This window comes from Oreochromis niloticus, linkage group LG7, assembly GCF_001858045.2.
Source record: "Oreochromis niloticus isolate F11D_XX linkage group LG7, O_niloticus_UMD_NMBU, whole genome shotgun sequence".
In the NCBI taxonomy this organism is placed as follows: Eukaryota; Metazoa; Chordata; class Actinopteri; order Cichliformes; family Cichlidae; genus Oreochromis; species Oreochromis niloticus.
The window spans coordinates 14,006,369-14,033,511 of record NC_031972.2 but is presented as its reverse complement, the minus strand read 5'-3'; the positions used below and the strand labels follow the sequence as shown (position 1 = coordinate 14,033,511).

The following is a 27,143-nucleotide window of genomic DNA, read 5'->3' as shown; positions in this document are numbered from 1 at the left end:
TCAATGGCGAAGAGAGACACCACAGTCGCCGGGTGAAATGCTGCCTTCAAATGCTTTACGTACATTTGAAGGCAGCATTTCACACAGAAGGCCAAAATTGACTAAAATACACATAAACTCTAACGCAGCTATGTGAAAATAATAGTATATAAAAATAAATAATAAGATATTATTAGCTATATTACTGTTTGTTTTAGTCAGCATTACAAATTCAGCATCTACAGATATGTCTCCCTGTTTAATAAATCTATGTGCCGATTTGTTGTGCACTAGTGGGTAAAGATTATTCATACCCGTTTAAACGTCATTTTCCAGTGGGATTGTTTATTCAACACACGTTCCACAAATATTGCAAAAGCAAATACTCTTGTTACGGTTGTGGTTTATTTAAAGCATAAGAAAAGGTCTTCTAACACCAAGTCTATGAATAAGCCTTTACATTTATTTAAACTGATTTATAGATTTGTAGCAGTATGTCACTTTTCAAGGTTTTGCAAATCATCATCTGTCAGGCAACAAGCATCTAGGTTTTGGAATAAATTGTCTTTCCACGTTAGACAGTTACATTGTTCATTTTTAAATCTTGTCTTAAACACCTGTATATTGCCTGGCCTTTGACCCAGTGTGAGACGTTGATCTTACTTGTTTTTAATTGTACGATAGTTGTTTTTGTAAATGATTGCTTTCACTCTACTTATTCACTTTTGTGTACAACCAGTTTGCATCTGCTGTGGCTGTTTCAAAGTGCTTTATAGATAAATATTGTATTTAAAGGCCCATTTAGAGTCGGCACAGTGGACAGAGTCTGTTATTTGTGTAATTCAAATTTCACAAAGCCTGATAATTTACCAGTGACATTGCAAAGAAAAAAAAAAAACCTTGGAGAAAATACATGATAAAGGCCCACAATAATGTAAACAATTTATTGGAACAATGTACAGATTCAAGCAATGGTAACCAGTCACACCCACTATATCATCTTACAAATATTACAAAATTACTACAGTACAATATAGAGTCTTTGCATGATCCAAAAAATTTGGTGGCCCCAAAAGTATTACTTATTTTTAAAATTCAGCAGCTTATAAAAAAAAAGAAGAAAAATCAAAACATGTCGATGAGAATGTTTTCACTTTCATTAGCAAAAGGATGAAGGCAGATAATCTAATCAAGTTTAAAGGCTAATTAAACTGTAGACTACTAGAGCTCCTTGACTAGACATTCCTTAATATTAATGGGTGCTTTATAAAATACAAATTTTTCAATAAAGCTTCATAGAAAGTCAAACCTATATTTGCAGAGAGTTTTTAAGTTGTCAACATATGCAATTACTTTTAAATCAGCTTTCACCTGCATCTCTACATACAGTGTACTGTATTTCTATTGCAAAACCCCAGCAAAAATCCTCAAAGTATTTGCATTCAAGGCATTGTGCAGAGATTACACCATTTACCTAAGCCTGATAACAATCACGTTTGACAATAAGGATGTAAAAGTAGGAATCATTCCTACTTCCTGGTTTCCAACTGTAATCCCACTGTTCAGCTAGCAGTGTTGCATGTATTAACGCTAATGTGAATTAACACCCATTTTGAAGATGATGGGGTGGGTTTTTAAACCAATCTTTCCTTGTTTGAAAAGATGTGGAAAGGTGGAGACATGAGGAAACCAATTAAAAACCAACCAACAAACACACACATACACACTAGACATAAACACAACCTGAGGTTAACACAAAAACATATTCATATAGTGAAACACAAGTACAATGTATAGCAGCAGTTACGTCAAAATTATAGCACAGTAGAAATTGGGATTGTTGTGTGTTTTGTAGTACTACTATCTTTTGAAGAAAGAACAGAAGTGTGTGCACATCCACCCCGTCAAGCTGCGATTACTTCATATTTTTGCAAGCCAAACAGCTGGAATGTGACAAGACAAAAATCACTTCTAAACACATAAAGATGTGACACATACGAGTATTTGCCTCTGTATTCCATGATGCATTATAACCTGCATTCATCGTGTACGTCCTCAAAACATGTTTCATCTAACATTAGTAATACACTTCATAATGTGGCAGTTGAGCCAATACATTAAACTACTTCTACACTCCAATATCCCAATTGGATCAAGATGCTTAATGCATTAAGGTCCACACATTTTAGCAGCAATGCTTAACGATCTGTCGGGTCATATTCTAAAGTGTTTGGCTACATCATTCATTTTAAGCACTTGCTAAGTAAGTAAGTCGGTAAGCAAGTAAGTAAATTGTAGGTGCATCACAAAGGATTTAAATACTGCAGTTATTACTCTGGCCAGCAGAGGAAGAATGGATGGGCATAAAAAATAAAAAAAATTAAAATTAAACAAAACAATAATATAAAAATAAAAAAAAAATAAAAATCCATCATGGAATACATTCAGGCCATCTGCAACTTAAACATATAGATTAAAAAAAAAGAAAAACATAACACTGCAACACAAGAAGACAACAACATGTAATTTCACAGTATTTAAAATCTACACATCCAACTACAGGTGAAACGTGAGGGAGAGAACACTCCAGCAAGATTACTGTGAAGACTTTAAAAGTCACAGTGATGCTGAACATAAGTGGTTGCTATAAAAAAAATAAATAAAGCAAAAACTTGATTGAAGCTCCTGCAACCTTCCCACTTTAAGTTGGGGTGTAAGGGGCCACCAACATGCAAAAGATGAAAGTACCCCACAGTGACAACCACCCAAAACATTAGAAAGTCATCCTCAAGATCATGCTTTTAGCACAAAAATTCCAACAATCAATAACAAAAACGTCAGTACATTGAGAAATTAACATAGTTAACATTGATTTGATGGTTTATATGGTTCTGACGACCAAAGTCACAAAAAATCAAAATAAAAAAAAAAATTAAAAAAAATCACTGAGACAGGATTTGTGTCATTGTGATATTTACGTCCAAAACACAATGACACAATAATCAACAAACAGGATCTTGTTATCCTGCATGCTTCTCCTTCATTTGTCCTTTCCGAGGCTCAGACAATATAAAAGGATAAAGTAAGCATCTGAAGCTTTGATATGCCTGCAGATGAATGTCCATGTCACATTCACGCCACAAGACCAAACAATGATTCACTCGGACATCACGCCACAGCCAAGATTTTACACATTTTCCTAAAAGTCAGTGTGTGTAAAGCCCGTCATGCTACATTACAGCTGATTGCCGTAAATCTCCAGTAGAAGAAAACATGAGTACTGTAAATACAAGACCCAAAAAAAGAACCTTATCAAAGCTCAACGACAGCTGTCAACACATTTCACTACAGCTTTTCCACAATGATATACACATGCTACCCATTTTCAGAAAAGCTGCTCATTTAAAGAACAACCACCCACCCCCCCCCAAAAAACAAAAAAAAACTATGTGCTCCTTGTGACAAAACAGCCTTTTCTATAGGAACTTTAAACCATCTCTGTACTTACAAGAAATGTGTCTCAAAGAACCTTCAGCTTTACTTCACAATACTTCTCGTTTACGCTTATAAACGCATATCTGAGCAGAAGACCTACATTTCTCCTTGTCTAACAAAAAGTACAGGGTTTTGTAAAGATTTCTCCATTTTTGCATTCATTTCTTCTCAGTAGTCCAGAAAACAAGATGTTTGGAGAATAAATGGAGAGGAAAAAGCAAAAACAAACAAACAAACAAAAAAAAAACAACAACAACAACCAACAAACTACAATTTCTGATTGAGATATGATTAGATGAATTTTCCTCCAGTGATAAGGTTGTCCTGCCAGTCCCTTTTGCCCCTTTGCCTGTGCATAGGGGCACTGAGAACTGTAGCTATCATCTCCCTCCCACCCCATCCACCAGGTCAAGGAGGGGGTCAGCACCCCTTCCCCTTCCCTCAGCAGGCAGATCCTTCCCCCCAGTAAAGGGTAACATGCTCCCTGGGATGGTTCCCGATATTGTCTCCCATAGTGAATGACCTGTATATAGAGAAAACCCTGATTAGGATGCAGCATTTTGGGTTAAATAATAAAAATTATTTTCAGAGTGGAACCGACCCCAACGATGAGGCACGTGCTGTGGAAACAGTTACACCCCGTAAAAGGTTGCCAACCGTTCCTTCAGTGGCATTGGAAACTGATCTGCGAAGCGTCTCCAGTTGTCGTCTCCCACCTGGTTCTTAAACCCATGAAGGATCTGAAATTAAACACCACGAGATGTTTATACTGAGGAGTGCCTTTCAAAATAAATCCTGTGCACATAAAGTGTCAACTGCAAAAGCTGCCATTCCTGAATTTGGTCACTAGGGAGCAGCAATAACTGTTGATAAGCAATAAATGGATTAAAGCCTGAGTGCAAATTCTCAAACCAGGCAAAGCTGACAGAATTTATTCAGCGATTTTTATTGTTAGTGTTTTTCAGCTTTTACCTTGTAGAACATGTCTCTGAGGTCATCCTTTGGATTGACCCAGGAAGCCACTGCATCACAGAAGAATATAAAATCCTGTTCCGGAGAAAATAAATAAGGCGATGCTTCAGATTCCAGAGCCATTAAAAACAAAGTGGGCACACAGTCATTTCTCTACTGCATCTCACCTGCACTACACCTCCTGGATTTACACTGATCATAGTGCAAATTCCTCTGAATGCAGAGTCCTTCTCCTCGTTGTCCCTTATATTTCGCAGACAGGTGCACCTGACAACAGGGACGGCCAGATTTAACACCACACTTATCAAAAGAATACTCGAGCAACAACAGAAACCAGCATAAATCTGCAACTATGAATAACTAGTACAGAAACGCAGATGCATTCAGTACATGTTACTAAACTGACATGCATGTTTATAATACCAACATTAAATGAAGCCAATTGCCTCCTTTGCCACAAATGTGTTTTCATTATCAATCCTTTTCTTCATATACTCTAAAGACAAATGTGATCAAAATGTCCTGTGAAATCTAAGCCACAAAAATGAAGAACCACTCCCAATTTGCATCTGATCAAGGTTCAACTTCAGTGTTTTCTCCTTGCATGCCTCTGAACTGCTTCCAGTAACACTGCTGTTTTTTCCCCTGACAGTCCTACTTCAATTGCAACTTTTCTACTGAAAAACAAACAAACTGCAACTGACACAAGGATCTAGTTCTTATCACTGCTGCCATTGAGAGCAGGATCTCAAACGATGACCCATGAACTCAAAAGAAGATTTCTGTTGTCCACAGTATCCAGCATAGGAAGTGTTACAGGCATGCTCATGGTTGATGTTTGCAAGGCTGCGCAACATCAATTTGTCCCCCAGGGTCAGACTCTGTGCACAAAGTTCTACAGTAATGTCCTGAGGTAAGCGAAGGAGAAGGTCTGTAGTACATGTAGTAATAAACTACACGCCTGCTGTAGATTTTTGTAGGTTTGTAGGTTTTTCCAAACCCAAAATAGCTTCATTCATAGTAAGGATGAGAATCAAGAACCACACATCCAAACCTGCACTTTGAATCAGTGCTGTTTTCTCGACATTTGCACAGTAATGTATGGCGATGTCAAGTGCGGTGCAGCTTTTGTACACATGAGTCACATAAGAGCCTTTTTTTCCCCCTACACTTTGTTCAAAGAGTTGGAAACTGCTGCAGTGATGCTTAAAACCTTTGTAAGCCTGTTGGTTTCTCCACTCAGACTGATCAGGAAGAGTTTTAAAAAAAAAATGATAATGACTTAAATATCTCTTTAAAAAAGAAAAAAAAAAAAAAATTACTTTCCCTACTTTTTTCATTTCACCAAGGAGATCCACGACTCACTGCATGTGTGCAAGTGAAAAAAGAAAAGAATAAGCGCATAAACTGAATAATTTAAAGGATCAGCAGCTCTTGAAAACTCTCCAGAGGTGCACCAGGAGGCAATGCTGAAGAGGCGATTGGTCAAGTTTACCATGATTTGTTTTTGTTTTTTTAAAGCCACAGAACTTTTTGATCACTTTGCACATTTATCTAAATATGAAATTGTTTCCCGATTTACAACAACACATGAAGCATGCACACAAGAGATTCAAGTAAAACAAATCAAGCATTTTAAAATATTTAAAACTCAGAAACTCTTCTAATATCTTCACTGATGTCTTTGAGCAGTGTGTTCAGCAAAACCTCATCTATAGCACCTTGAATATAACATTACTTTATTATTTTGTTTTCGAAGATCTACTAGAGAAGGTTTGGGGTTGTTTTGGGACAGGCACATGCAGCTGGGTGACTACTAAATGAGAAAGGAATTTAAGAATGCTCTTTCTCATTAAAAGACTGCATCCTTTCTCTGTTGTTGAACCAGCAGGCATGTGACAAAAAAATCTGATCCCATGCATCTTTTAGGTTGTTAGCGACAGTTTACAATGACAAAAAAAAAACTAGAAATTAAACAAATTAATGTATAAAAAACACATGAAGGTGCTACTGAGGCAAAAACAAATCACAAGTAGGACCTAAAAGAGGACAGGGTTAGTCACACGGTTGGCAATGATTACAAACTGATAGGAAAAAAAAAAAAAAACTGAAAAAAACCAAAACGCTTTTGAGAAAGGAGAGTGAGGAGGGGAAGAGGAGGAGAGCAACAGGGGAGAAAAAGGGAAGAACAGGCGACAGACGAGAAGATCAGAGGAAAGCAGAGAGAAGATGAATTAAATAAAAGATTGAATAATACACACCAGGGTCTTATAAACTGCTGTAGCATGGGTGCCACCTCTTGAGGACAAACGTAACCAAGACGACCAATTGTTATTGCTAAGGTAACGCAATCACGGTTACACACCACCAAACGCCAACCAAGACATGAGCAATGAGGAGGGGGGAGGAGAAAAAAATAAAGAAAAAACAAACAACTCAGAGACAGAAATCAACAGAATCTGTGTATGATAATAAACAGAAGATTTCACTAGCGTTGATTATTACTGCCCCTTCAAGTCAAAAGGGAGGAATGTAAAAATATGACACTCTAAAAAAAGACATACAACACGTTTAAGGGAGAACACATTGACAACTCTGACAGGACATTCATAGAAAAGGCAAACAATGGCATCTGCTTTCAGGAATTACATGGATAAAAAAAAAAAAGCTATTTAAATTTATTAATTTGATTAAACTGTACGTGCCAAGACACAGGCTAACAAAAGGTGTAGCATGTGTGACTGTATGGCGTAAAACAAGAGCAATTCACTGGGATTTTTTTTCCCCCTCTTAGCGATTTCTCCCTTAAACTCACAAATGTTAATTTTCATAAGAAACAGAAATGTTTTTTGTTTTGTTTTTCTTTTGGAAAAGAAATGACAGATTACTCCAAGCCAACTACATGGAGGGAGACTAGTATCCAGCACAGCAGGTTCTTATGAGGCAGAGAGGAGGGAGGACCTAAGTTTAAGAAGACACAAAACTATGCAACATTCTCATTAACAAACAGGCATTTATGAACAGTCCAATGACACATGCAGAAAGCAGATGGTATGCTCATTAGAGTAGAGTTCAGTGCAGGATCAGCTGATTAGAGGCAAACTGAAGAGTGCCGCTGTGCGCGCCGAGAATTTACAGCCACCTTAAACTGTGGTATTATGTGACCTAGTTTAAAAATAGTTCCAGTGGTACACTGGCTCTCGTGCAAACATGTGAATGGAATTTACACATGGCTGTGTTTGCTAAGGTTTGATTCACTGTGGCGTTGTCAATTTATAGATCGATAACATGCAAGAAACTGTTAATGGAAAGGTTAATGATCAGATACCTCAAAAATTGAAGAAGTTGTATGATGCCCAATTAGTAAGACGTGGTTATTGATTATCATGTATCCTGCATCAAACATTGGCCATTCTTAACAACATTTAACATCTATTGGCAGATATGCATCCACATTTAAAGAACAGTAAATAAAAGCAACAAATAAACTGACAGCAAACAAACAGGAACACATCTATAGAGTCCCTAGTTTTTTTTTCCTTTTATTTTGGCAGGTCACACTTCACCCTTGCATGCATAATTTTGATGCGATGTTCACTTGACTCATCCAATTCGAATCTCCAATGCATTTGGTTCAAACAAGAGTAGAGTGTGCAACCTAAAAATAATCTCAGCTAGGTGCCCTACTTTTAGTCAGTTTAGGTGTCATTTGGGATTAGTCGTTTAGCTGATCAGTAACTATGTGAGGCTATGCAGTCATCTATCTATAATTCTGCGTGAGCTTTGCATTTGGTTTCATTACAGTATTGTACTTCACCTCATAGAGCAAAGTCAGTCGACATTAATTCATTCCAAGGCAGGGCTCTTACATGGTTTGCTCAGTTGAAGAGTGTTAAGAATTTCACACCAAGGCTTGCTCAAGGCTTCATTTTTATTTTATCTCAACTTACAGGCCACTGTGCCAGGCTGCAAATCAATACCTGAAATATTCAGCATACTTTGGTGAAACAAGCAAAACTAGTAAGGCTCATGCCTTGGGAAAGGCTGAAATTAAGAGCAAAAGACACGCAGTCTAATAAGTAGAATTCATCCTGGCTAAGTGGACCTGAGTGAGTGAGTGTGTGTATGTGTATACAACTCCCTCTCTCTGTGTTTGTGTGTGTGTGTGTGTGTGTGGCAACCTGGCTGGCTGACGGGCTCAGCACTACCACCGAGTGGTACCTGTGTTCTCCAGTAGTGTCTTTGGGGTATTGGGCCTGTTAATGATCTCCACCAGTTGGTGCAGCACCATCGCAATGTATGGCTGCATTTCAGGCCCTAAGGGTGTAGATATAAAAACTTAAGTTAGTTCAGATTTGAAATGTGTCATTGTACATCGTCTTGAAAGAAAGGCACTCACCCATTTGTATAGATACCTCTCCAATAGCCCATGTTGCATTGTTGCACACTGATATTAACTCTGGGTTTAAGTTTGTACCCAGTATGGGCATGAAATCAGCTGAAAGGAGGAAAATAAATATCTTAGAAACTGACTTGGAATTTATTGTCACTAGTGCTTCAGGGTCAAGTACACAAAACGTACCGATGCATGGTTTCACATGCTGGAAACAAGCCTTGGTGAGATCCCCTAGCAGAGCAAATGAACTCTGACGAACTTCTGGCATTTTGTCCTGAACAGTCAGAGAAAAAAAAAAAAAAAAAAAAAGAGGACAAAGTGAGACATGCAAGTCAGTTTACGTTTGTTTTGTTTTGTTTTTTTTCATGTTGTATACTTTTACAGGGCCTTACCTGCATGCACTGGTACATGAGGGTGAGGATATTGCTACGAGCCACCAGCTGCTCAATGGTGCCTCCCAATCCTTCCGCCAGTCCACTAAGAAGATCCAAAGCCACAATCATGAAGTCTTTGTCAGGGGCCTCATACTGTTCTGGTTGGGACTGATGAAGCTAGAAAATACAACATGACTAAATTTAACAGTAATAAATATTAAATAAGAAGCTATATGGCATCCATCTATGGATCTGCCCCACTGTGGTAGTGGTTAAACGTCCACTAAATACCTTGTTTACCAGTTGGGGGCAGTGCAGCAAATTGTAAACAACACTAACAGATTGTTAACTTGAAAAAAAAACAAAAAAACAAAACCAACAGATAAATAAAAATCACCATTTTTGTTGTTATTTTGTTTTACATCGATTTCCACTTGACTATGCAGACTCTCCAGCAGGTTTAAATGTGTTCATTTTGCATAAATACATAACAAAAAATGCAGACAAAGCTTTTGTGTTGTCCATCCTACACATTCTCACCATGGACTGAGCGAGGGTCTTCTGGACGAGGTTGACACAGCGTTGGTACACGGGCTCACAGTAGGGCAAGAAGCCACTCTGCAGCGCTGTGGCTACAGATGACAGACACTGAGGAAAGCAGACAGAGGTTAGATACAAAAATCATGGATATCATGCAGATTTTTGGCACCTTTAAGTGTGCATGAGAAACTCACTTCTAACAAAGGGAAGAGATCCTTGTCTTCATCTTTTAGCTGGTTCCATTTCTGGATCAAAGGTGGCATCAACATCTGGATGTATTCCTAATACATACCACAGATTGAATGCACTCATGACAATGGCTGCCAATGTATTCTATTTTACATTCAAACAAACAGAGCTTTTTTGACATGTGGTCTACTGTCGTCCTCATTTTATAAAAATAAGTACAGGACAACAGCAGCATTAATGTTAGATTTAGAAATGTGAAGTGAAATCACGCAAAGGCTTCTGTTTTACATACCGGTTTATTGAGATGGTGGCCCACTGAATCTGCAAGTGTTCCTATCGCGTCATAAAGAATTAGCAGATTTTTATGTTGGTACTTGCTGAAAGCAAACACCAGTGTGTCCAGGATGAATGCCAGGTAGGGCACCAGCTCTGTACAAGCCTCCTCCTCCAAAGTGGCAAAGGCACTGGCAGAGAAAGATTAAAAATGGGAGGGGGGGGTTAAAGCAATGTGTGAAAATAACTACTCTAAAATTTGGATGCATCTGAATCCTTCAGGGGAATATGTGGGAAACACCAATGAGGAAAAAAAAAAAATCAGTGTTAATGTGCTGTAAAATGAGAGACATGGTTTTATCATCTTGCTCACCTGCAAGCAGCCTCCTGCACACGCTTGTTGCTATCCAGAATGCGTTTGAGCAGCTCTGTCATTAAAGGCTTCAGGTAAACATCCGGAGGCTGGCTGACAACCCAGTGTGCATAGCGGCTCAGTGTCCAACAGGTGATAGACCGCACCAGGGCTTTCTTGTCAGACAAACACTGGATGAGATGAGGGATGAGCTCAGGCAGGTATGGGATCATTCCTTGCATGCAGCCTGGAGAAAAAGGATAACAAAAGTATCCTTTCAAAGTTGTGCTTCTTCTGATTTTATATTCAAAGAGAGATCTCACTCCTTTCACTTGCTTTTCATTTCCCCCTTCTTACCTTCAGCTATAGCCCCCAGCACTAGGATTCCAGACTCTTTAACTACCCACTCTGGATGGAAAAGCAGCTCTTTGAGGAGAGGCAGAATGTGCATCAACAGATCTTCCCTGAACACGTTGGCCAACACGTCGAGCGCTGCTGCTGAACACTTGCCTAACAGCACACACACACACACACACACACACACACAGAAACAAACAAGTGCACAGACAAACATCATACAGACGTAACAAGCACAACACAAACAAGCAGAAGACAAATTATTAATAGACAACCTCCTTTTTGGGACTGTTAAAAGGTGCACGATGTGGCATTTTTGTTGTACTGATTGTAAAGTTACCTAAAAATAAATAAATAAAAAATGAGACCTTTCTCATCTCTATTAGCTGTCTGGACTACCAGACAATGCAGGGCGCCTTTCAATGGAGTTCGTGGATAAAGAGCCACTATGAATTATTTTGAAACAACCATCGGAGAGCAGACAGTTCAATTTAGATATGCACTGAACTCACGCAGGTTCCAGTCAGAGATAGTATCATCATCATCTAGTTCGTCATCTTCATCCTCCTCGTCCTCAATTCCATCACCCTCATGCTGTTGGGCAACAGTGCGGGAGCGATGGAAGCGTGGTCTGATGTCTTGCTCGTTGTCTGGAATGGCCTCATCCTCTTCAATGTCTCCCTGAAAATGAACGTATAGTATAAAAAATTTGGGGGGGGGGGGGGGGTCGTACAGTGTGTGGGCATTAGCATGAGAGTTCAGTCAGCTGAAACTGTAAATTAGCCATGCATTTTGTGTTGTAAAATGTATACAACTCTAATATGTTTGTACATCACAAACAACTTAACTGAACTGCATGTCAGCTTGACTCCTGGAGCAGTTTATCATTGTACCTTCACGTAAACATATTAGGCAGTACAAACTGACCTTGAGCAGAATGATGTCAATCTCGGAGTACTTCATCCCGTTGACAAGCACCGGAGTGAGCCTGGAGCAGAAGCCGCAGGAAAAATGATGAGAACAAAGGGCAAGGTTAGGGCAGAACTCACAGGCAATTACTCACATGTGGTCCCTGCTGTGGACACAGTTTAATGTGACAGTTTGGTGACAGATGTTAAACCTGAGGTCAACAGCTCGTCGAGCTCTTAATCAGCCTCCATGAGGTGAGGAAAAATAACACCCTGGTACAAGGTCTTCGCTGACTTGCTGCCAAGGCTGCTATGAATCAGCTACTTTCAAAACCAGCACAAGTCTGTACATTACATTTGGCTCGGTGTGCGTGTTTGTGCATTTTCTTACTGGGAGAGGTGGCCACACAGCACTTCCTTACACACCGGCTGCTCGGCCAGTGTCAGCCAGAACTCACAGGCCTCCAAGGCAACATTCTCATCATGGTCCTGAGTCCTCTGCAGCATGTACTGAATTTAAAAAAACAAACAAACAAATAAACAAAAACATTTTCACATGCGAATCTGAATATTTCATCCCAAAGGAAGGAATGTAACCAAATCTACAACCTGCGGCGCAGGTTCAACTATCTGTTCAGAGATCAGTTCATTTCATTCTCATCTTACTATAATGACCGTGGTCCATGTTCGTCTGTTCCTAAACTCCTCATAGAGGCATTGATCAATCTATATCAAACTTACTACATAAATTCCTATGGTACCAGGATCATCAACACCTATACAGCTTTTGGAAATTATTTTTAGCTCACAAATAATATGAGTATGAGCTGATCTAAAAACGAACCACAACATTATAGTACATCGGTGCGTGCCTGGGAATTGTCCTCGTGTTTAACGTTCATGAGTTCAGTACATGTTGCATGTATGTTTTATAAGGGCCAAAGATTTGCAAGATTCTAAATCAAACAGTGATGCGAGTAACTGTAACTGGTTACTTTGTCTTCTATAATGAATAACTCACAAGGAAGAAGGGAAAAAAAAAAAACAAAAAAAAAAACCTATTTATAATTTCTTTGTTTGGCGTGAACATCTGTTTTTGCCATCTGACTGCCATGATATAATGAATATAAAAAAATAAAATGATAAATTCACATAAGGCGTTCATATTTTAATACATGAGTAAAGAAAGTGAAGGCAAAAACACAGCTAAAACTACGCGTGCATTTCTATTGTTTAAACCAAACCCGTCAGAGAAAAGCAAATGGGCTAATAAAGTGTAAGCAATAACTTTTTGATAAGAAACACCATTTTATAGATTTAGTGGGCAAACAAATAATCATTCAGCAAAGTCACGTTTGCAAAAATAAATAAAGCGCCAGCCCTACTTTATTAGGCCATGTTCATCAGAATTACATAAAATGACCTCCAGTGCAACAGAGATGCTTACTGATGTGTTATTAATAGAGGTTTATGTCATATTTATTCAGGGTTCATGCACATTTTCCATTTCAAAATGTCATATTTGTCCACACTCCTGAGGTTTATTTAAAAAAAAAAAAAAAAAATCAACAAAAAACAAACAAACAAACAAAAAGACATTTAATCCTACATTTAACAACAAGCTAGATGTTTATATGTTCAATATGTTTTTATACATTAATTTTAAATATCTAACATGCAAGTTTAATTTTGAAGAGCTGTCACACTGTAATTTTTTCCCCCCCATTTCCTTTTTACATGAATACATTGGGTGGTTGTGGCTTCTCCACTAGCTGACTCACTAAGGCAAGTCATTCTAATCTGGCTCTTCAGGTATGCATGTCTAAAGGGCTTTGGGTAAAGTGTTTTTAGTATAAGTATAAAAGGTGCTGTGTGTGTGTGTGTGTGTGTGTGTGTGTGTGTGTGTGTGTGTGTGTGTGTGTGTGTGTGTGTGTAAACATGGCTTGTGCTGCAAAGCACAGTCAACGGTTAAAGGGACAATAGCAAGTGCCAAATAAATGATAGTCCATTTATGTTACTATAAAATCCAAAAACATTCTGTCAAGCTTGACATTTGACCATCTGTAATGCTGACTTGATGTAATTCAAAGACTGTAGAGCAGGCATGTCCAAAGTCCGGCCGTCTAGTTTTAATTGGCCCGCAAGTAATTTTATAAATTGAATAGAAAATGGCCCGCACTTCAACTTTTGCTTGAGTGTATTGCACTTCTTAGTTTTAACACCAGGGGGAGCTGCTGTTGATCAAGGCAGTTGCTCCACCAAAAAGGACAATCACAGAAGAAATTTACCCCCAAGTTTTGATTTGCACTGAAACTGTGGCAGTTATGAAAGAGTATAATGTACGACGTCATTATGAAACCAAACATCAGGCCTATGCATCCTACACTGGTGCTGGGCGAGAGCAGAAATTAAAGCAAATGCTAGCTCTCCTGCAGGGTCAGCAACAGTATTTTTTTCGTGCTCAAATTGTCCAGGAAAAGGCTCCAATAGCAGCTATGAGGTCGGGATGGAGACCTCATAAAACACGGCCTCGTTAAAGTCACCGAAATAATGTGCCCGGAAAAAGTGCAGGACTTCAACAACGTCAGCATGTCCAGAAATACAGTTGTGCGACGCATTGAAGACTCGTCAGCCAATATTAAACTACAACTGTTTGATAAAGCTGTGCTCTTGATTTTTACTCCATCGCATGCGATGAGATCACCGATGCCACAGACGCCGCACAGCTGCTAATTTTTTGTGGGGAGTGGATGAGAGCACGAGCACTTTAGGTGAGTAAAAATATATTCCACAGTACCCGTGTGTTAATGTGCAGGTACACATGCTTCAAATATCAATAATGCGCATCAATTCTGTCACTACCCTGCTTTTGCGCACCACTTTCTTATATGCGTTTTTCTTGTTAACACACAGAGTACACACCGCTGTGCACAGCGCACGCACACGCAAAGTCAGCTGATCTCATCTGATGCAGATCTGCTCCTTGGTCAAGTGACATTTGTCCGGATTTTTTGGCACGAGTGGCGTCGGATCAGCACCGCAGCTGGATGGCCCGATTTACATACCCAGCGCAGCTGATACTCACCAGAATAATTTACTAAAATTATATGCACTCCTGTTATTAAGTCCAGTTCAGTCTGTTAATGTTGATAATCGTTTCAAACGAACGTTAATAGATGTTTTGCTAAGCCTAATAACTTAAATAACAAGCTTGAAATGTACCCGTCCCATTTTCCCCTTTGTTTTTTCTCTGTGCTGTAAATATTCCTCTAAGAAGAAATCTGCTGCTGTTCTGAGAATGAGCTACCAAAGCTTTTTCTGAATAAATCAATAAAGATCCATTTATGGAAAGCTGTGATGAAGGCAGTTTTGTCTTTAATTATATTCAACAATATAACACATTTGACCATTTTTAAGTGATTTTTAAAACAGCAAAGGTTATATACCTAATTTCTAGTAAGTGGCCCAGCCCCTCCTATATTTTTATGTATGTGGCCCTCAGCGAAAAAAGTTTGGACACCCCTGCTGTAGAGGGAGCTCTGTGCAGGAGTGTGCATTTGGGTGCAGGCTAAAGTTGGCCTGCACCCAAATGCAATGGTAAATATTTTGTCTGAGGTGCCTGCATTAACCAAATGCTATTGAAAAAAACACTGCAGAACAAAGGGATAATCTAGAATTATCCAGAAGGAAATATTTTCTGGATGCCCACCCCGGTGCCTCGCTAAACCTTGAAAACCCATTTCAATACTGCGCCGATTCCCCGATTATCAGCTTTTAGGCTTCTCCCTTTTAGTTAATATAGTCATTCTTTATCTTTACAATATACTCACCTCTATGATGTTATGCATGTGTGGCAGGAGACGATCGAGGCGAACCTCAAGCAACATAACAAGAGCTCTGCAAACATTCTTCCTCACTTCTGGCTCATCATCTGTTGCCAGCGCAAAGAGATTCTACAGAGGGCAGGGCGACAGCTTAAAATTAATACCACTGTTGGCAATAACATGAGAATAAATATGATTGAGAAGGGAATAGTCAACACGGTATAGCAGAACAGAAAATGTACCAATGTTTTAGATGTTTGTGAATGTACACAGTTCTGCAATTTGCTGTATGTATAATCTGTAGCCATTTTCTTTAAATGTCCTGTTTACTATATCAAAATGTTTAATATACAAGAATGCCCCATATCTTTAAAAAACATAAGAAAGACATACATTTAGTTGCTGCACCATCTTATGGTACAAACTGGGATTACAGAAAGGTACAGCTCAGGCCCAGCTTGACTTCAGTTGAGTTGTCTTCAACACAGTACACAAATGTTTTGTACATAAAGTCATAGCTGTCCAACAGCTTTAGTTCATTTATTACACTATTAAACAGAAATGTACAAAATGAACATTTAACTAAGTTTTTTTGTGCTTCAGCCTCTTGCCATTGCCAAATATCTGACTTCAATTTTCTTATCATTAATCTCTTCTCCCAAGCCCTAAATATAAAGTATAGTATAGTATAAGAAATAGTACAGGAAGAAAAAATAAATAAAATAAAATAAAATAAAATAAAATAATGGTAAAGACTATACAAAATCAGCAGAATAAAAAAAAAAATATTATTTTTAAAATATTATTTTTTTCTACCAGGATTTTTCTAAACATCATTTTAAAATGTATTATAAATAAAGTGAAATAATTTGCAAGAATTTGCATGAGGCTTGCAGAGGCGGCGACTGATTGCAGAAAGTCACAAACTGGAGAGGTAAATCCCAAACTGTCAGAGCAATAGCTCGCTTTATTGAAGAGACCCACCAATAACTTCTGCTTCTCTCTTTTGGGGCCAATGATTACTTGTGTTTTGTGTATAGATGCACATTAAAAAAAAAGAAGAAGAAAAGAAAAAGAGCATTAGAGTCTGACTTGCCTCAATGAAAGGATCGATGTGAAGCATAAGAGCCTGAGTCCTGCTGATGATGAACTGATTGACGCAGGCGATGGCATGAGACCTGCAACAGAGTCACAACCACATTAGAGTCACACCGACATGCTTTCCTCACATGCTGCACACTGTGAATGTAGCCTCTGTATTATTATTTGCCCCATCTCCTCCAATCTAACCTCCAAATATGAGAAACCTCTCTCTCTACAGGAGTTTTACACTGCAACAGACACTTATTGTGCGTCGTCTCTAAGACAGACTGAAAATGTACATGTTGGCTGTGTATTCAGATTTAGACTAAACATTTTATTGTATCCAACAAATGTAGAATAGTTCAGGCAAGACACAAAGTCACACAGTTTTGGTACAACAGCTGATATCAGGTGGAATGTCAAGGAAGTCCCAGTAGAAGTATTTCATCAATTATAAATTACTGAGGAGGAAAGAAACCATTTTCATTTGCTTAAAGTAGTTTTAACTGAAAAGTATGCACTGTCACTAAACGAGTATAACAAACAGCATTCACAGACAATTTAAATGCAATGCCATGCACGTTCTAAAAGATTGTAACAGACTACGTCATTTCAAATAATACAAGCTCCATGTGTAAGTGAAAGGTTCAAAGGACAGTGTGACTTAAAGTCAACTTTAGTTAGCAAACTTGGAACATAAGAAGTATTGTCATACCTAATCTTAGGACTGCTGTGTTTGAAAAACTGCAAGAACTTGGGGATCATGATGTTCAGAGGACGGTCCAACATGTCGCTGTCCAGGATCTCAGCAGAGTCCTCGCAGATCTTCTGAAGAGCTCCGAAAGCTCCCTGAAGACAAAGAAAAAAAAAAAAAAAAAAAAAAAAAAAAAAAAAATGGCATAAGAAAAAGACAGCAAAGTAAACAATGAGAATTTCTCTACAAAGACATGATGGAAGATTGAATTTGGGGTCAAAGTTAACCCCAAAATACTGAGACACTGAAGCAGAGGGTAGGAATTAAATGTGTTTGGGATTTGTCTTGTTTGCTTGATTCTCATCTAACATTGAGGCAACAATTACTGTTTAACAACATTATTCTTATTATGCAATGAAGCAAATTACATTTGCAATCAAAAGCACTCAAAAGAGCCAAAGGTTTTACATGCTTTAGAGCCAAATATGACAGGTGCAGTGTATGAGGCCATTCTCCACTCAGTGACGGTTAGTCGAGAGAGAAATGAAAATACTTTGCAATTTAATCACAAATGTATTTAATAAACAATACATGCAGATCAAAGTCAAAGTGGTTTGTCTTTTTGAATTTGTATTTCTAAGAATGTTTTCAGAGTGATGCTTATACGCCACGCTATTCTGTGTGTCTATGCTAGTCCCCCCCACCCCCTACATACAGGGGCAGTCCTCAAAAAGAGTTTTAGTTAACCCCAAACAAAAATATCCTCTGGTGTTGTTGATTGGAATTTCTTTTACTCAAGCAAAAGAGACATATTTGCATCAAGGAAAAATATAAAAATAAATAAATTTTCCTCATAGTACACTATAATCATGTTAAAATCATGCAGATTTAAACCCAAGCCCGAAACAAAATCACCCTGGTTCTATAAATCCACATATTGCGTATAAGCTCTGTAACATATGAGTCATGGAGGATCATAGTGCTAGTATTTGCACAGTGAAAGCACTAAATAATACATTCCACCTTCTCATCCATGATGTTCAACAGGACTCATCCACTTCTGCTCTAATAACCTTCAAACAGTTGGAAAGCAGTCACACACACGCACACACTTAATATAAGCTGCTTGACAGATGGTTAGTATGCATGCTCACGATATGCTGCAGACTTCAGTCTCTCTCGCATAAAAAAGAAGAAGAAGAAAAAAAAAAAAAGCAGCCTGAGAGGCAGATACAAGAAACGGCACAGCACTGACACCAACGCTGTCTGCAATGTGTTTCCATGGAAACCACTCCCATGTCGGCATTCCTTTTAGAGGACAGATACAGAGCCATCTCCACAAGAAAAAACAATAAAAAGGAGGGGAAAAATATGCTCAGAACCGCAGGGGTGACACAAGATGAGGAGGCTAAGGTTAAATCAAGGTCACAAACAAGACGGGACAAAGGGCATTTATGAAGGCGAAAAAAAAAGTCTTTTCTTTCATCAGACTGAATCTTGATGCCAGCAGGTAATCAACAGTGGCAGCAGTGGAAATTTAAGTGTTCCTTTAAGTGTATAAGACATGCTGCTGTTTAAACTATGAATTGGGAATACAAGCAAACAAAAAAAAAAAAAAAAAAAAAAAAACTAAACAGATGTCATATAAGCGAGTCATGATATAAAAATCTCATGACAGCCCCAAAAATGTCAGATTTATCTTAATGTTGAAAAACATGACTGGGTTACTAATGAGCTATTTAGAAGAAAGATGTGTTCCTTTTTTCCTGCTATCCATATTTACTCAAGATCACTGGGGTTTAAATGTTGGCAAGGCATGATATGTTAACACCCATCACGACTAAATCAAGAATAATGACCAGATTAACTGATAACGCAATTGCTGGTTGCAAACCTGCGTGGGAACCCAAACAAATGTTTCATATTACGCACAACTGCGCTCCAGCACTGCACACAGTGACGTCAAAACATAATACAGGCATTTGTGTGTGTCAAGAGGGAAGTGCAAAGGAATGGGAGTGGCCTGCAAGCGTTTCAATGATATACAAGCATCTAAAGTGTAATCTTCCTTTCAAGTCCTGCTACTGAAGGTCGTTCACTGTGAGAATGCAAGTCACGTAGATGACTGTGAGCCAGGGCAAAGAAGAAAAAATAATAATACACACGTAGTCGACTAAGAGGCTCCTTCAGAATCCTGTCCTTGAAATGTGAATAATGGCACAAATGAGCGCTGAGGTAGCAGAGCATTATCATAGGTGATCGTTTTCCCCTTCGAGTGGCATGAACACCGTTATAGCCACTTGTCAACCTCCATTAATCAAAAACACAGGCATAACCTATATTAAGCTGTCCACCAGCATTAAACTTGGCATCCGACACACCTGCTTGTTTCTTTATATAGAGCATGTAGAGAAGGGCACAGCGTGGTGACACGAGGAGCTCTTCCAGCAACCACTCGTCTTAAACCACAAACAAGGCAGGACTCACTGGTAGGGCAGCAGTTCCTTGTGTTACCAAAATGGACGTCTGTTTTGATTTTCCTGCGTTATGTTATGTGCACACTAAGCTTAAATGAAAGAAAAAAAAAAAAAAAAAAGCAGTGACATCATTACTTGAGAACAGAGGATTTAAAGCTAAAAACTGCATGCTGCAGTTTCACCACGTACAGAAGCTTGTCTTTATACACAGCGTCAGCAGACATTATGTCTCAGCGTGGGACTGTTGAGCAATCAGAGGGAGGATGATTCACTGGGAGAGTCACGAGGATCATCTTGCACAGATACTGTAAATGCACAACATATATTGATCAAATGGCCCAAGGCCAACATGCATTTACACGTTTCTCAAAGTGTAGATTACAGATCGGAAACTGAACACTGGCAGTCACTAAATATATTCCCAAAATAGATATCAAAGTCATGCTGATAGAAATAGTACATTATTTTGGGAAGGCAGTGAATGCTCAGTTCTATATGGCAAATCAAGAGTAGAAACAGCTCTCTTCTAAAACGAAGAAGCTGCCAGATACTACAACAACAACATCAACATCAGCGACAACAATAAGAAAAACTGACTACGTGTACTAATTTACTCAATTTCAGCTCAATATTTAAATCTTGGACTCTAGACTAGCTGATTCACTTTTCCCAATAGTCCCCATCTATTTCACACTAAAACTCTTTACACACCAGATGTATACAATTCGGGCAAATATTTAGTGTGTTAATATTTTTTGGACTTGCCTATTTTTACATGCAGCCCTTCACACCGACTGCGTAATATCGCAGACAAATTTTAAACCTTCATTTCCCCCCTGAATCAAGCTTGATTTTTCATATATTTTCTATGGAAATAAACAGATCTGACCAATCAGAGCAATTAATTTAGAAACAACTGCATTCGTAGTTAAAAAAAACAGTGCACTAAACTAAATATACAACGATGTCGAAATAGTAAAATAATCCAATTTTACCTCAGACACACAGCTCGATGCTGGTCTGGGCCACGGTTCTCTGAAATGATCTTCAAATGTGGTCTCAACTCTGCCAACAAGAGCTCAAACTGCCCCACTGACATCCTGACATATGTATGACAGCATCTCTTCTGACTGGCTACACTGAGGTTTTCATGTCAAACTTTGGCTGAATTAAATATGGGCCTCCACCATACATGACAAAACAAAAAGGAAAAAGAGAGGCACCAAATGTGAAATTCAAAGTCAATACCCACACTAATGTAATATCTCTTTACCTCTTGAAAGCCTACAAGCCATTTTCTGAATTGAGCAGTTTGTATCATATTTCAGGCCTGCTTATATAAAATGTAAAATAACTGTGCATTAGAAGTTGGTGGGGATGGTCTCTGCTGATGCAGCTAAACTTGGAAAAACCTGGAAACTATTCTAATGGTTGTCAAACCACATCTTCATTGATATATACTGAGGTGTCAAAAGTCATCATTAAGGTTAGAGGGGAGGCCATCAAATGTTGTGCTTTTGGAGGAAAGAGATATAGTAATGACTATTTGTTTGCTTCCTAGTTATTCACAGTGCAGCAACTTGACCATTTTTAACAAGAAACATTAAGAAGCTTTCCAACCCTCAAGCTTCTTTTCGAAAACATAGCTGGTCTTATAAGGAGTTTCTACATTTGGTTGCTTGAGTGTTAAGCCTCTTTCACGCACACATACACTTCAAGATGGTCTGCAGCAACTACCTGACCTAAATCTTAGCTTCTGAGCAAGCTTTACAAGAGAGGCTGGCAGCGGTGCTACACAGAGATTTATTTTTTTATGTCACACCTATTCCTTAAATTACTTCAAATCACATTGACAAGTAATAATCCTGTCACCATGTATTTTAATTGCCCTATGACACAGCTGAATTTACCACGACACTTCAACATGCCATTTAATTTATTAATTCTGATGTCATGAACAAGTCCAGCTGACAGAATACTAATGACCTGGGAGTTTATGCGAGCCTGAGTATGGTTACACAAATCAGATGATCTAACAGCCACAACAAATGACTGTGCTGTCATTTTCGTGGCTGCTGCAATGGAGCATTTAGAAGAACGAGCACAGAAAAATTTAAGATATTAAAAAACAAAGAGTGGATCATGGTGGCCTGTAAAGATGAAATATGACCCAACAGCATGTTGGTGGTTTGAAAATCAAAGCATATTTGGATGATGATCAAAAAAGAGAGAATAAATGAGTCAGAGCTGAATAATCTGTAGTCTGCAGCGGCTGCTCCAGCTGTGAGAATGTCTTTAGCTCATCTGGCCAGCAGGATACTATCCAGATGCTGCTTTATAGCCGAGCCAGCTTTTCTTTCCACAATAAATTAATTAATAAACAAATAAACAGTACACGCACAACTGTCTGTGTGCCCAGACAGGGAAACATGCTTTATTACAGCACACATGGGCTGTAATATACAGTCAGAAATGTGTGCACGCTTAATCTCAGCACTCCCCACCCATCCCCAACACAGCCATGGCAAAAAGCTGCCTCTCATTCTCACACTCACACACATGCTTTTGTTAAACTTCTGATGAGTTGAAAGCACAGTAATTAAAGAGGAAGAAATCGGAGTCGTTGGCAGATGATAATATTACAAAATGACTTTAGCGTCATGTCCATATCAAGCAAAGTAATAGCTGCTGCCATATTAATGCTGAGCCCATTACATTTCATGTTGGATTCTTTAAGCTGGTTCGGTACTGTTGTACTTTTGGGGATTTTTTTTAGTAATGAAATGTTGAATTTTGACACTTTCCTGTGGAGCACTATTTATGTGCTACAGAGTGACTGAAACATGAATACATCATGGCTACTCAGCTGCAACATTTGGGTCCATCTTAACCAAGTCAGTTTTGTCAGAAGACATTTTATTAAAATCAATCTCATATTTTTGATTACGGCAGAAGATTTTAGAGTCACCTTGTATTTGTATGATGTAGTCTGTTACAAGATAACTTTAGATTTTTAAGAGCTGTTGAACTGATCTAAGTGATTTCCTGGTTAAGTATAGCTTGCTCAGTTGTAATTGGATTAGTACATAAATTTCTGTGGAAACACGGTGTTAGTGGATTATTACAGGAAACATCATCTGTAAAACCCTTAAGAAATAGTTTTCACATCTTTCACCCATATCAACACATTTGTGACGCCACCAGAAAACATCAGCTTAGTGACTAAAAGAAATTAATTTATAAGCTTCTGATTTGTTTGTCCTCACTTCACATGTGTTGTAATCCTCAGAATCCAGCAGCAGGCAGAGTTTGGGTAACAGCTCAGGCCAATTTTGTAGCTCTCCCTTGGAGGCAATTGTAGTGATGAGGATACCTGTTATCAGAGGGGGCTCTGTTAGATGATTAAACCAAAATCCAATAACATGCACAGGACATAATGAAACGCAGACATTTAATATTATAAAGCACTTCTGTTTATAATCCATGTGAACAGAAGCAACAGAAATGCAGCAAATAAATAGCTTCAAGTTAGCTTAAACAGCTGGACGACTCCTAATTATGCAAATGTAAATATCAGGATTCTGCAATAATAGCAGGGAACGCTTGGGAGCAAACCAGCATTTAAAAGCTGGCCTTTAACATTCTGATACAGTAGCCCACTGAGTTAAGAAAGACTATTTAGAGGCATTTAAAGCCAGGGTAGGGTTTTGCTCTCACTGGATTAAAAAGAAATAGATTAAAAAGAATTTCACAGTAGCCTTCAATCATATTGCAACTGACAAGGTCTGAGAGATCACTGCGCTCTGTTTTCAGGCTTTACAATCTGAGCCAGTTACAGGTCCGTTAGGCCAGATTAGGCGAGCAGGGGTGAAAATCTGGGAGAGCAAACTTTGAGTCCCTGAAGTCAAAAGTCAGCAATAGCACGCTTTTGACAGCAAGTCTATGCGTCCATGCTAATTTGGTGGGAGGGGTTAAGAATGGAGAGAGGGTTAGGGTTACGCCCTGCAGGAGTAGGGCTGTTTATTTCTAGGGATTTTTTCATAGATTTCTGACCACTGGATAAATAAAGAAATATAAACAACACAGAAAAGCAGATTAATTTCATACTAAAAACATAATCATATCCCTAAAAATAAGAAAATAAATTAGCTGCTATCCCAAAACAGTTTCACCGGTTTAATTAGTGTAAATAATATACAACCATCACAACCAATAATAAACTGTTGTGTAAATATTCATTGTTATTTATTTCCCTGCTTTGTCTCCAAATGCTGATTATGTTCCCAATATATTGACCTGTAGGTTCAATATGTCAGCATGTAGTTTAAGCAAATAAGGAAGTTATTTACAGGTACAACAATGCAACGTAGATAACAAAAGAAAACATTTAAACATAAAAGCTATGCATGGATGCTAAGGGCGACATTACAATCAGAAGACCGAGAGGATGAGACTTACCAACAGTGGCCCGAATAAGAGGAGATGAATCTCCGATGTTTTGGAGGCACTCACTCTTGATGAAATCAGACACGCCATTAGGGAAGTTCTGATAGTGAGCTTTCACATTGTTCTTCAGTATCAGTCCACTCAAGGACCGGGTCGGTTCATCTTGGGAGAGAAAAGGCCAAGGGAGGAAATGTGAAAATTGCTTCCCTTTCATTTTTCGCAAGCAGAGCATTACAGAAATTATGTTCAGACATTTATACTGACAATGTGGACAGAATCTATTTTACTGTTTGCTTAAAATGCGTAAGTAATAAATTAAATAAATTCTGCTAATTTTCTTTAAACACTTGTGACTTGTTGCATCTAGGGTAAGGTAGTCATGCAACCGAAAAGGTCTTAACACCACTTAACATTTGGGTCATCTGCTGTGCGGAACAGTCAAGCCAAAAGTTGAGCAGTGCCAGGATTTAGCTTTAAAATTAGAGTGACCCATATTCTGTGTGGCACATCATTTGCAGCAAACATGCCATCAGGTCACCCGAGTCGCGGCCGGACTAACCTGTCAATGAGCAGTTACATAAAAACGACAGCTCTGACATTCACCCGTGCTGCCCGGGTGCCATTAGATAATCTAGGAACACACCACAGACACAACAAAATGACAGAGCGAAGGAGAAGGGTGGACAGCTTACCTTCCGATTTTAACTTTGTCAAAACAAATATCAAATAGTTGTTAAAGTCTGGATACTGATTCAGCTGCTCAAGTCTCTGAGAGAAATGATTAAGGGTTACAAATGTTCGAAGAGCATGTTAAAAGGCTGCTAGGACATCACCACTGCATTCTGTAATTTTATAATAACAATAAAGCCAAAAACAGATTTTTTTTCCCCTCCTCCTCATATAAAGAAGAGGAGTGGTGTAATGTAACAGCATAATGATGTGAGTGTATGTCAGTGTGTGTGAGTGGACTGGGTGTACGCTTGTAAGGGGGTCATAAATGTGTCATTTGGCATGACTGTACTGGCAGATGGCATCTTTAGGGCTATAACAGCAGCTAGTCTATGAGTTAATGAGACAGTCCATATGAAGGGTTACATAAGAAAATTATTAAGGATCAGCATGAAACCAGACAAAACCATAAGGCCCAGCAGCACGGAGAGGCAGATGATAATTGCTCTCCAATGTAAAAGCAGGCAGTCACATGCACACAACACTGGAGCACAGTTGCAGCTGACAATACAGTGCATGAGCTACAGAGGAAAGCTAATAATGCACTTACATGTTAAACCTACACTTTAGTCCTTGCCATTTAATCTAGCCGGAAGAGGTCACCTTAATACGGGTTTGTTTGATAATCCCTGGCATCCTTTGGAAAAGTGACATAGAATAAAGTGTCACAGCGAAAAAGCTTGAATAACCATGGCGTCTTATTCCAGGTTTAACCCAGCCATCCACTCCATTAAACTTCTGTTTTAGAATAGGAGATTTTACTAGTGCTGTTGCACTAGTAAAATCCAGCAATTTCGTGCTTTACATACCATGATACATGCAAGGCACGGACAGATGTTGGGGGGGGGGGGGGGGGGCTTTTCTGTCACCATTAACACCATCACCTTTACATCATTATATCTAATTCTGATGTCTACTTAAATTATTAACATCAGCATGTCTCCGGTAACCTTAGCTTTATCAAGTTGCAGATGATATACCGGGGCTTTAAATATGTTTTATTGTGATGTTCTGCAGAAGCAATATGAAAAGGGAAGGTATATAGGAGGAGCAATTACAAGCTTTACCGTTGCTTGTATTAACCAAGCAAGATAATTTATGGCACTTTTAATGTCAGATGATGTTAGCACGACCTGTTCCGTTTGCAGCGCGTGCAAGTGAGACAAAAAAGGCACGAGCGTACCTGCTTGTAACCGTAACCACCCCGGCTAGTATTAGCTGTCGTTAGCCTGTTGAGTCTGTTTTGTTATTAAACCACTAACAGATTATAACAGATAAGTTATCATCCATATCCGGCTCAAGACAAAAGGATACTTGCTGGACGGATCTCTGTGTGGACGTATCAGGCGACTGAGACTCCTTCAGCAGCTGTAAAATTTGTTGAAGTCCTTGCTCGTCTGGTTTCCACTCACACTCCATCTTGCTGCTGCGGATAAAGAAATAACATAAGCTCACACAGAGGACTTGTCATCGAACTAATGCTGTCTCCCTACGAGGCGAAGTAATTTCGGATTTTTTTTAAAAAAAGCTTTTACCCGTTTCTTCTTTGCCGACCTGTGCAGTTGACTTTCTGCTGAAATGTGACCGTCTGTCTGGGTTTTCAGACATGGGCCTGACACGGAGAGTGGACCCGATTTCTCCCAACAAGCTGAAAAAAGCTTCGGGCTACGGTCTGGCGTTGCATATAACTGGCTGCATCGTCAGCTGACACCGAGCTGGCGGGTCCTAGTGCGCGACAAGTTTTATTTTAAGCCAAATAATCAAACAAAAGATGCTTATTTACAGTAGGAGGATATCTAGAAGGACTCTGGCCAAACATGTTTAGATATATCTATTTAGTCTTTTTATTGAAGACAAAATGGGTTTGTCCTTTGTTCAGAGAAGGTAAGGAGAAGCTGCAAGAGGAAAAATATACTGAAAAATCTGGGAAATGCCAAAGCTTCTCTTATATTTCCAACAGAAATGAAGGCAGCACAGCTCGTGACATTGGCTATGAAATTTTCCATTTTATATTTCAAGAAAACAGCTCCATCTTCGGGCTATATTTTTTATCGA

General features: G+C 38.8%; 1 protein-coding gene across 4 annotated transcripts; it reads right to left on the bottom strand.

Annotated features, from left to right (window-relative positions):
• Window positions 1–909: 909 nt before the first annotated feature.
• tnpo1 (transportin 1) lies at window positions 910–26,960 on the bottom strand. Of its 4 annotated transcripts, none has more exons than XM_005454501.4 (25): window positions 26,643–26,959; window positions 26,403–26,514; window positions 25,052–25,127; window positions 24,372–24,521; window positions 23,180–23,286; window positions 17,458–17,591; window positions 16,756–16,837; window positions 15,666–15,788; window positions 12,227–12,345; window positions 11,855–11,915; window positions 11,440–11,608; window positions 10,928–11,080; window positions 10,592–10,817; window positions 10,238–10,409; window positions 9,951–10,037; window positions 9,757–9,864; window positions 9,235–9,393; window positions 9,029–9,116; window positions 8,846–8,944; window positions 8,668–8,763; window positions 6,708–6,783; window positions 4,614–4,713; window positions 4,447–4,521; window positions 4,076–4,214; window positions 910–3,997 (listed from the first exon to the last, which is right to left on the bottom strand). In XM_005454501.4, exons 2-24 carry the CDS (start codon window positions 26,505–26,507, stop codon window positions 4,107–4,109), a joined length of 2,673 nt encoding a protein of 890 aa, XP_005454558.1. In that variant the 5' UTR covers window positions 26,508–26,514; window positions 26,643–26,959; the 3' UTR covers window positions 910–3,997; window positions 4,076–4,106. The 4 variants fall into 4 exon arrangements, 3 of the variants coding, with proteins under 3 accessions (XP_005454558.1, XP_003449702.1, XP_005454559.1); XM_003449654.5 differs by having other exon boundaries at window positions 26,624–26,956; XR_266488.4 differs by lacking the exons at window positions 910–3,997; window positions 4,076–4,214; window positions 6,708–6,783 and having other exon boundaries at window positions 26,624–26,960.
• Between the last annotated feature and the right edge of the window lie 183 nt (window positions 26,961–27,143).

What these genes read in the sequence shown, in the direction of transcription:
- tnpo1 (XM_005454501.4), bottom strand. Translation starts at nt 26,507, where the DNA reads ATGGAGTGTGAGTGGAAACCAGACGAGCAAGGACTTCAACAAATTTTA. An exon ending in AGGATTACAACACATGTGAA is followed by an intron (nt 17,592 to 23,179) that starts GTGAGGACAAAC and finishes CTTTGTCTTCAG; the next exon opens with GGAGCTTTCGGAGCTCTTCA. An exon ending in GTGCAGGAGGCTGCTTGCAG is followed by an intron (nt 10,410 to 10,591) that starts GTGAGCAAGATG and finishes TTTCTCTGCCAG; the next exon opens with TGCCTTTGCCACTTTGGAGG.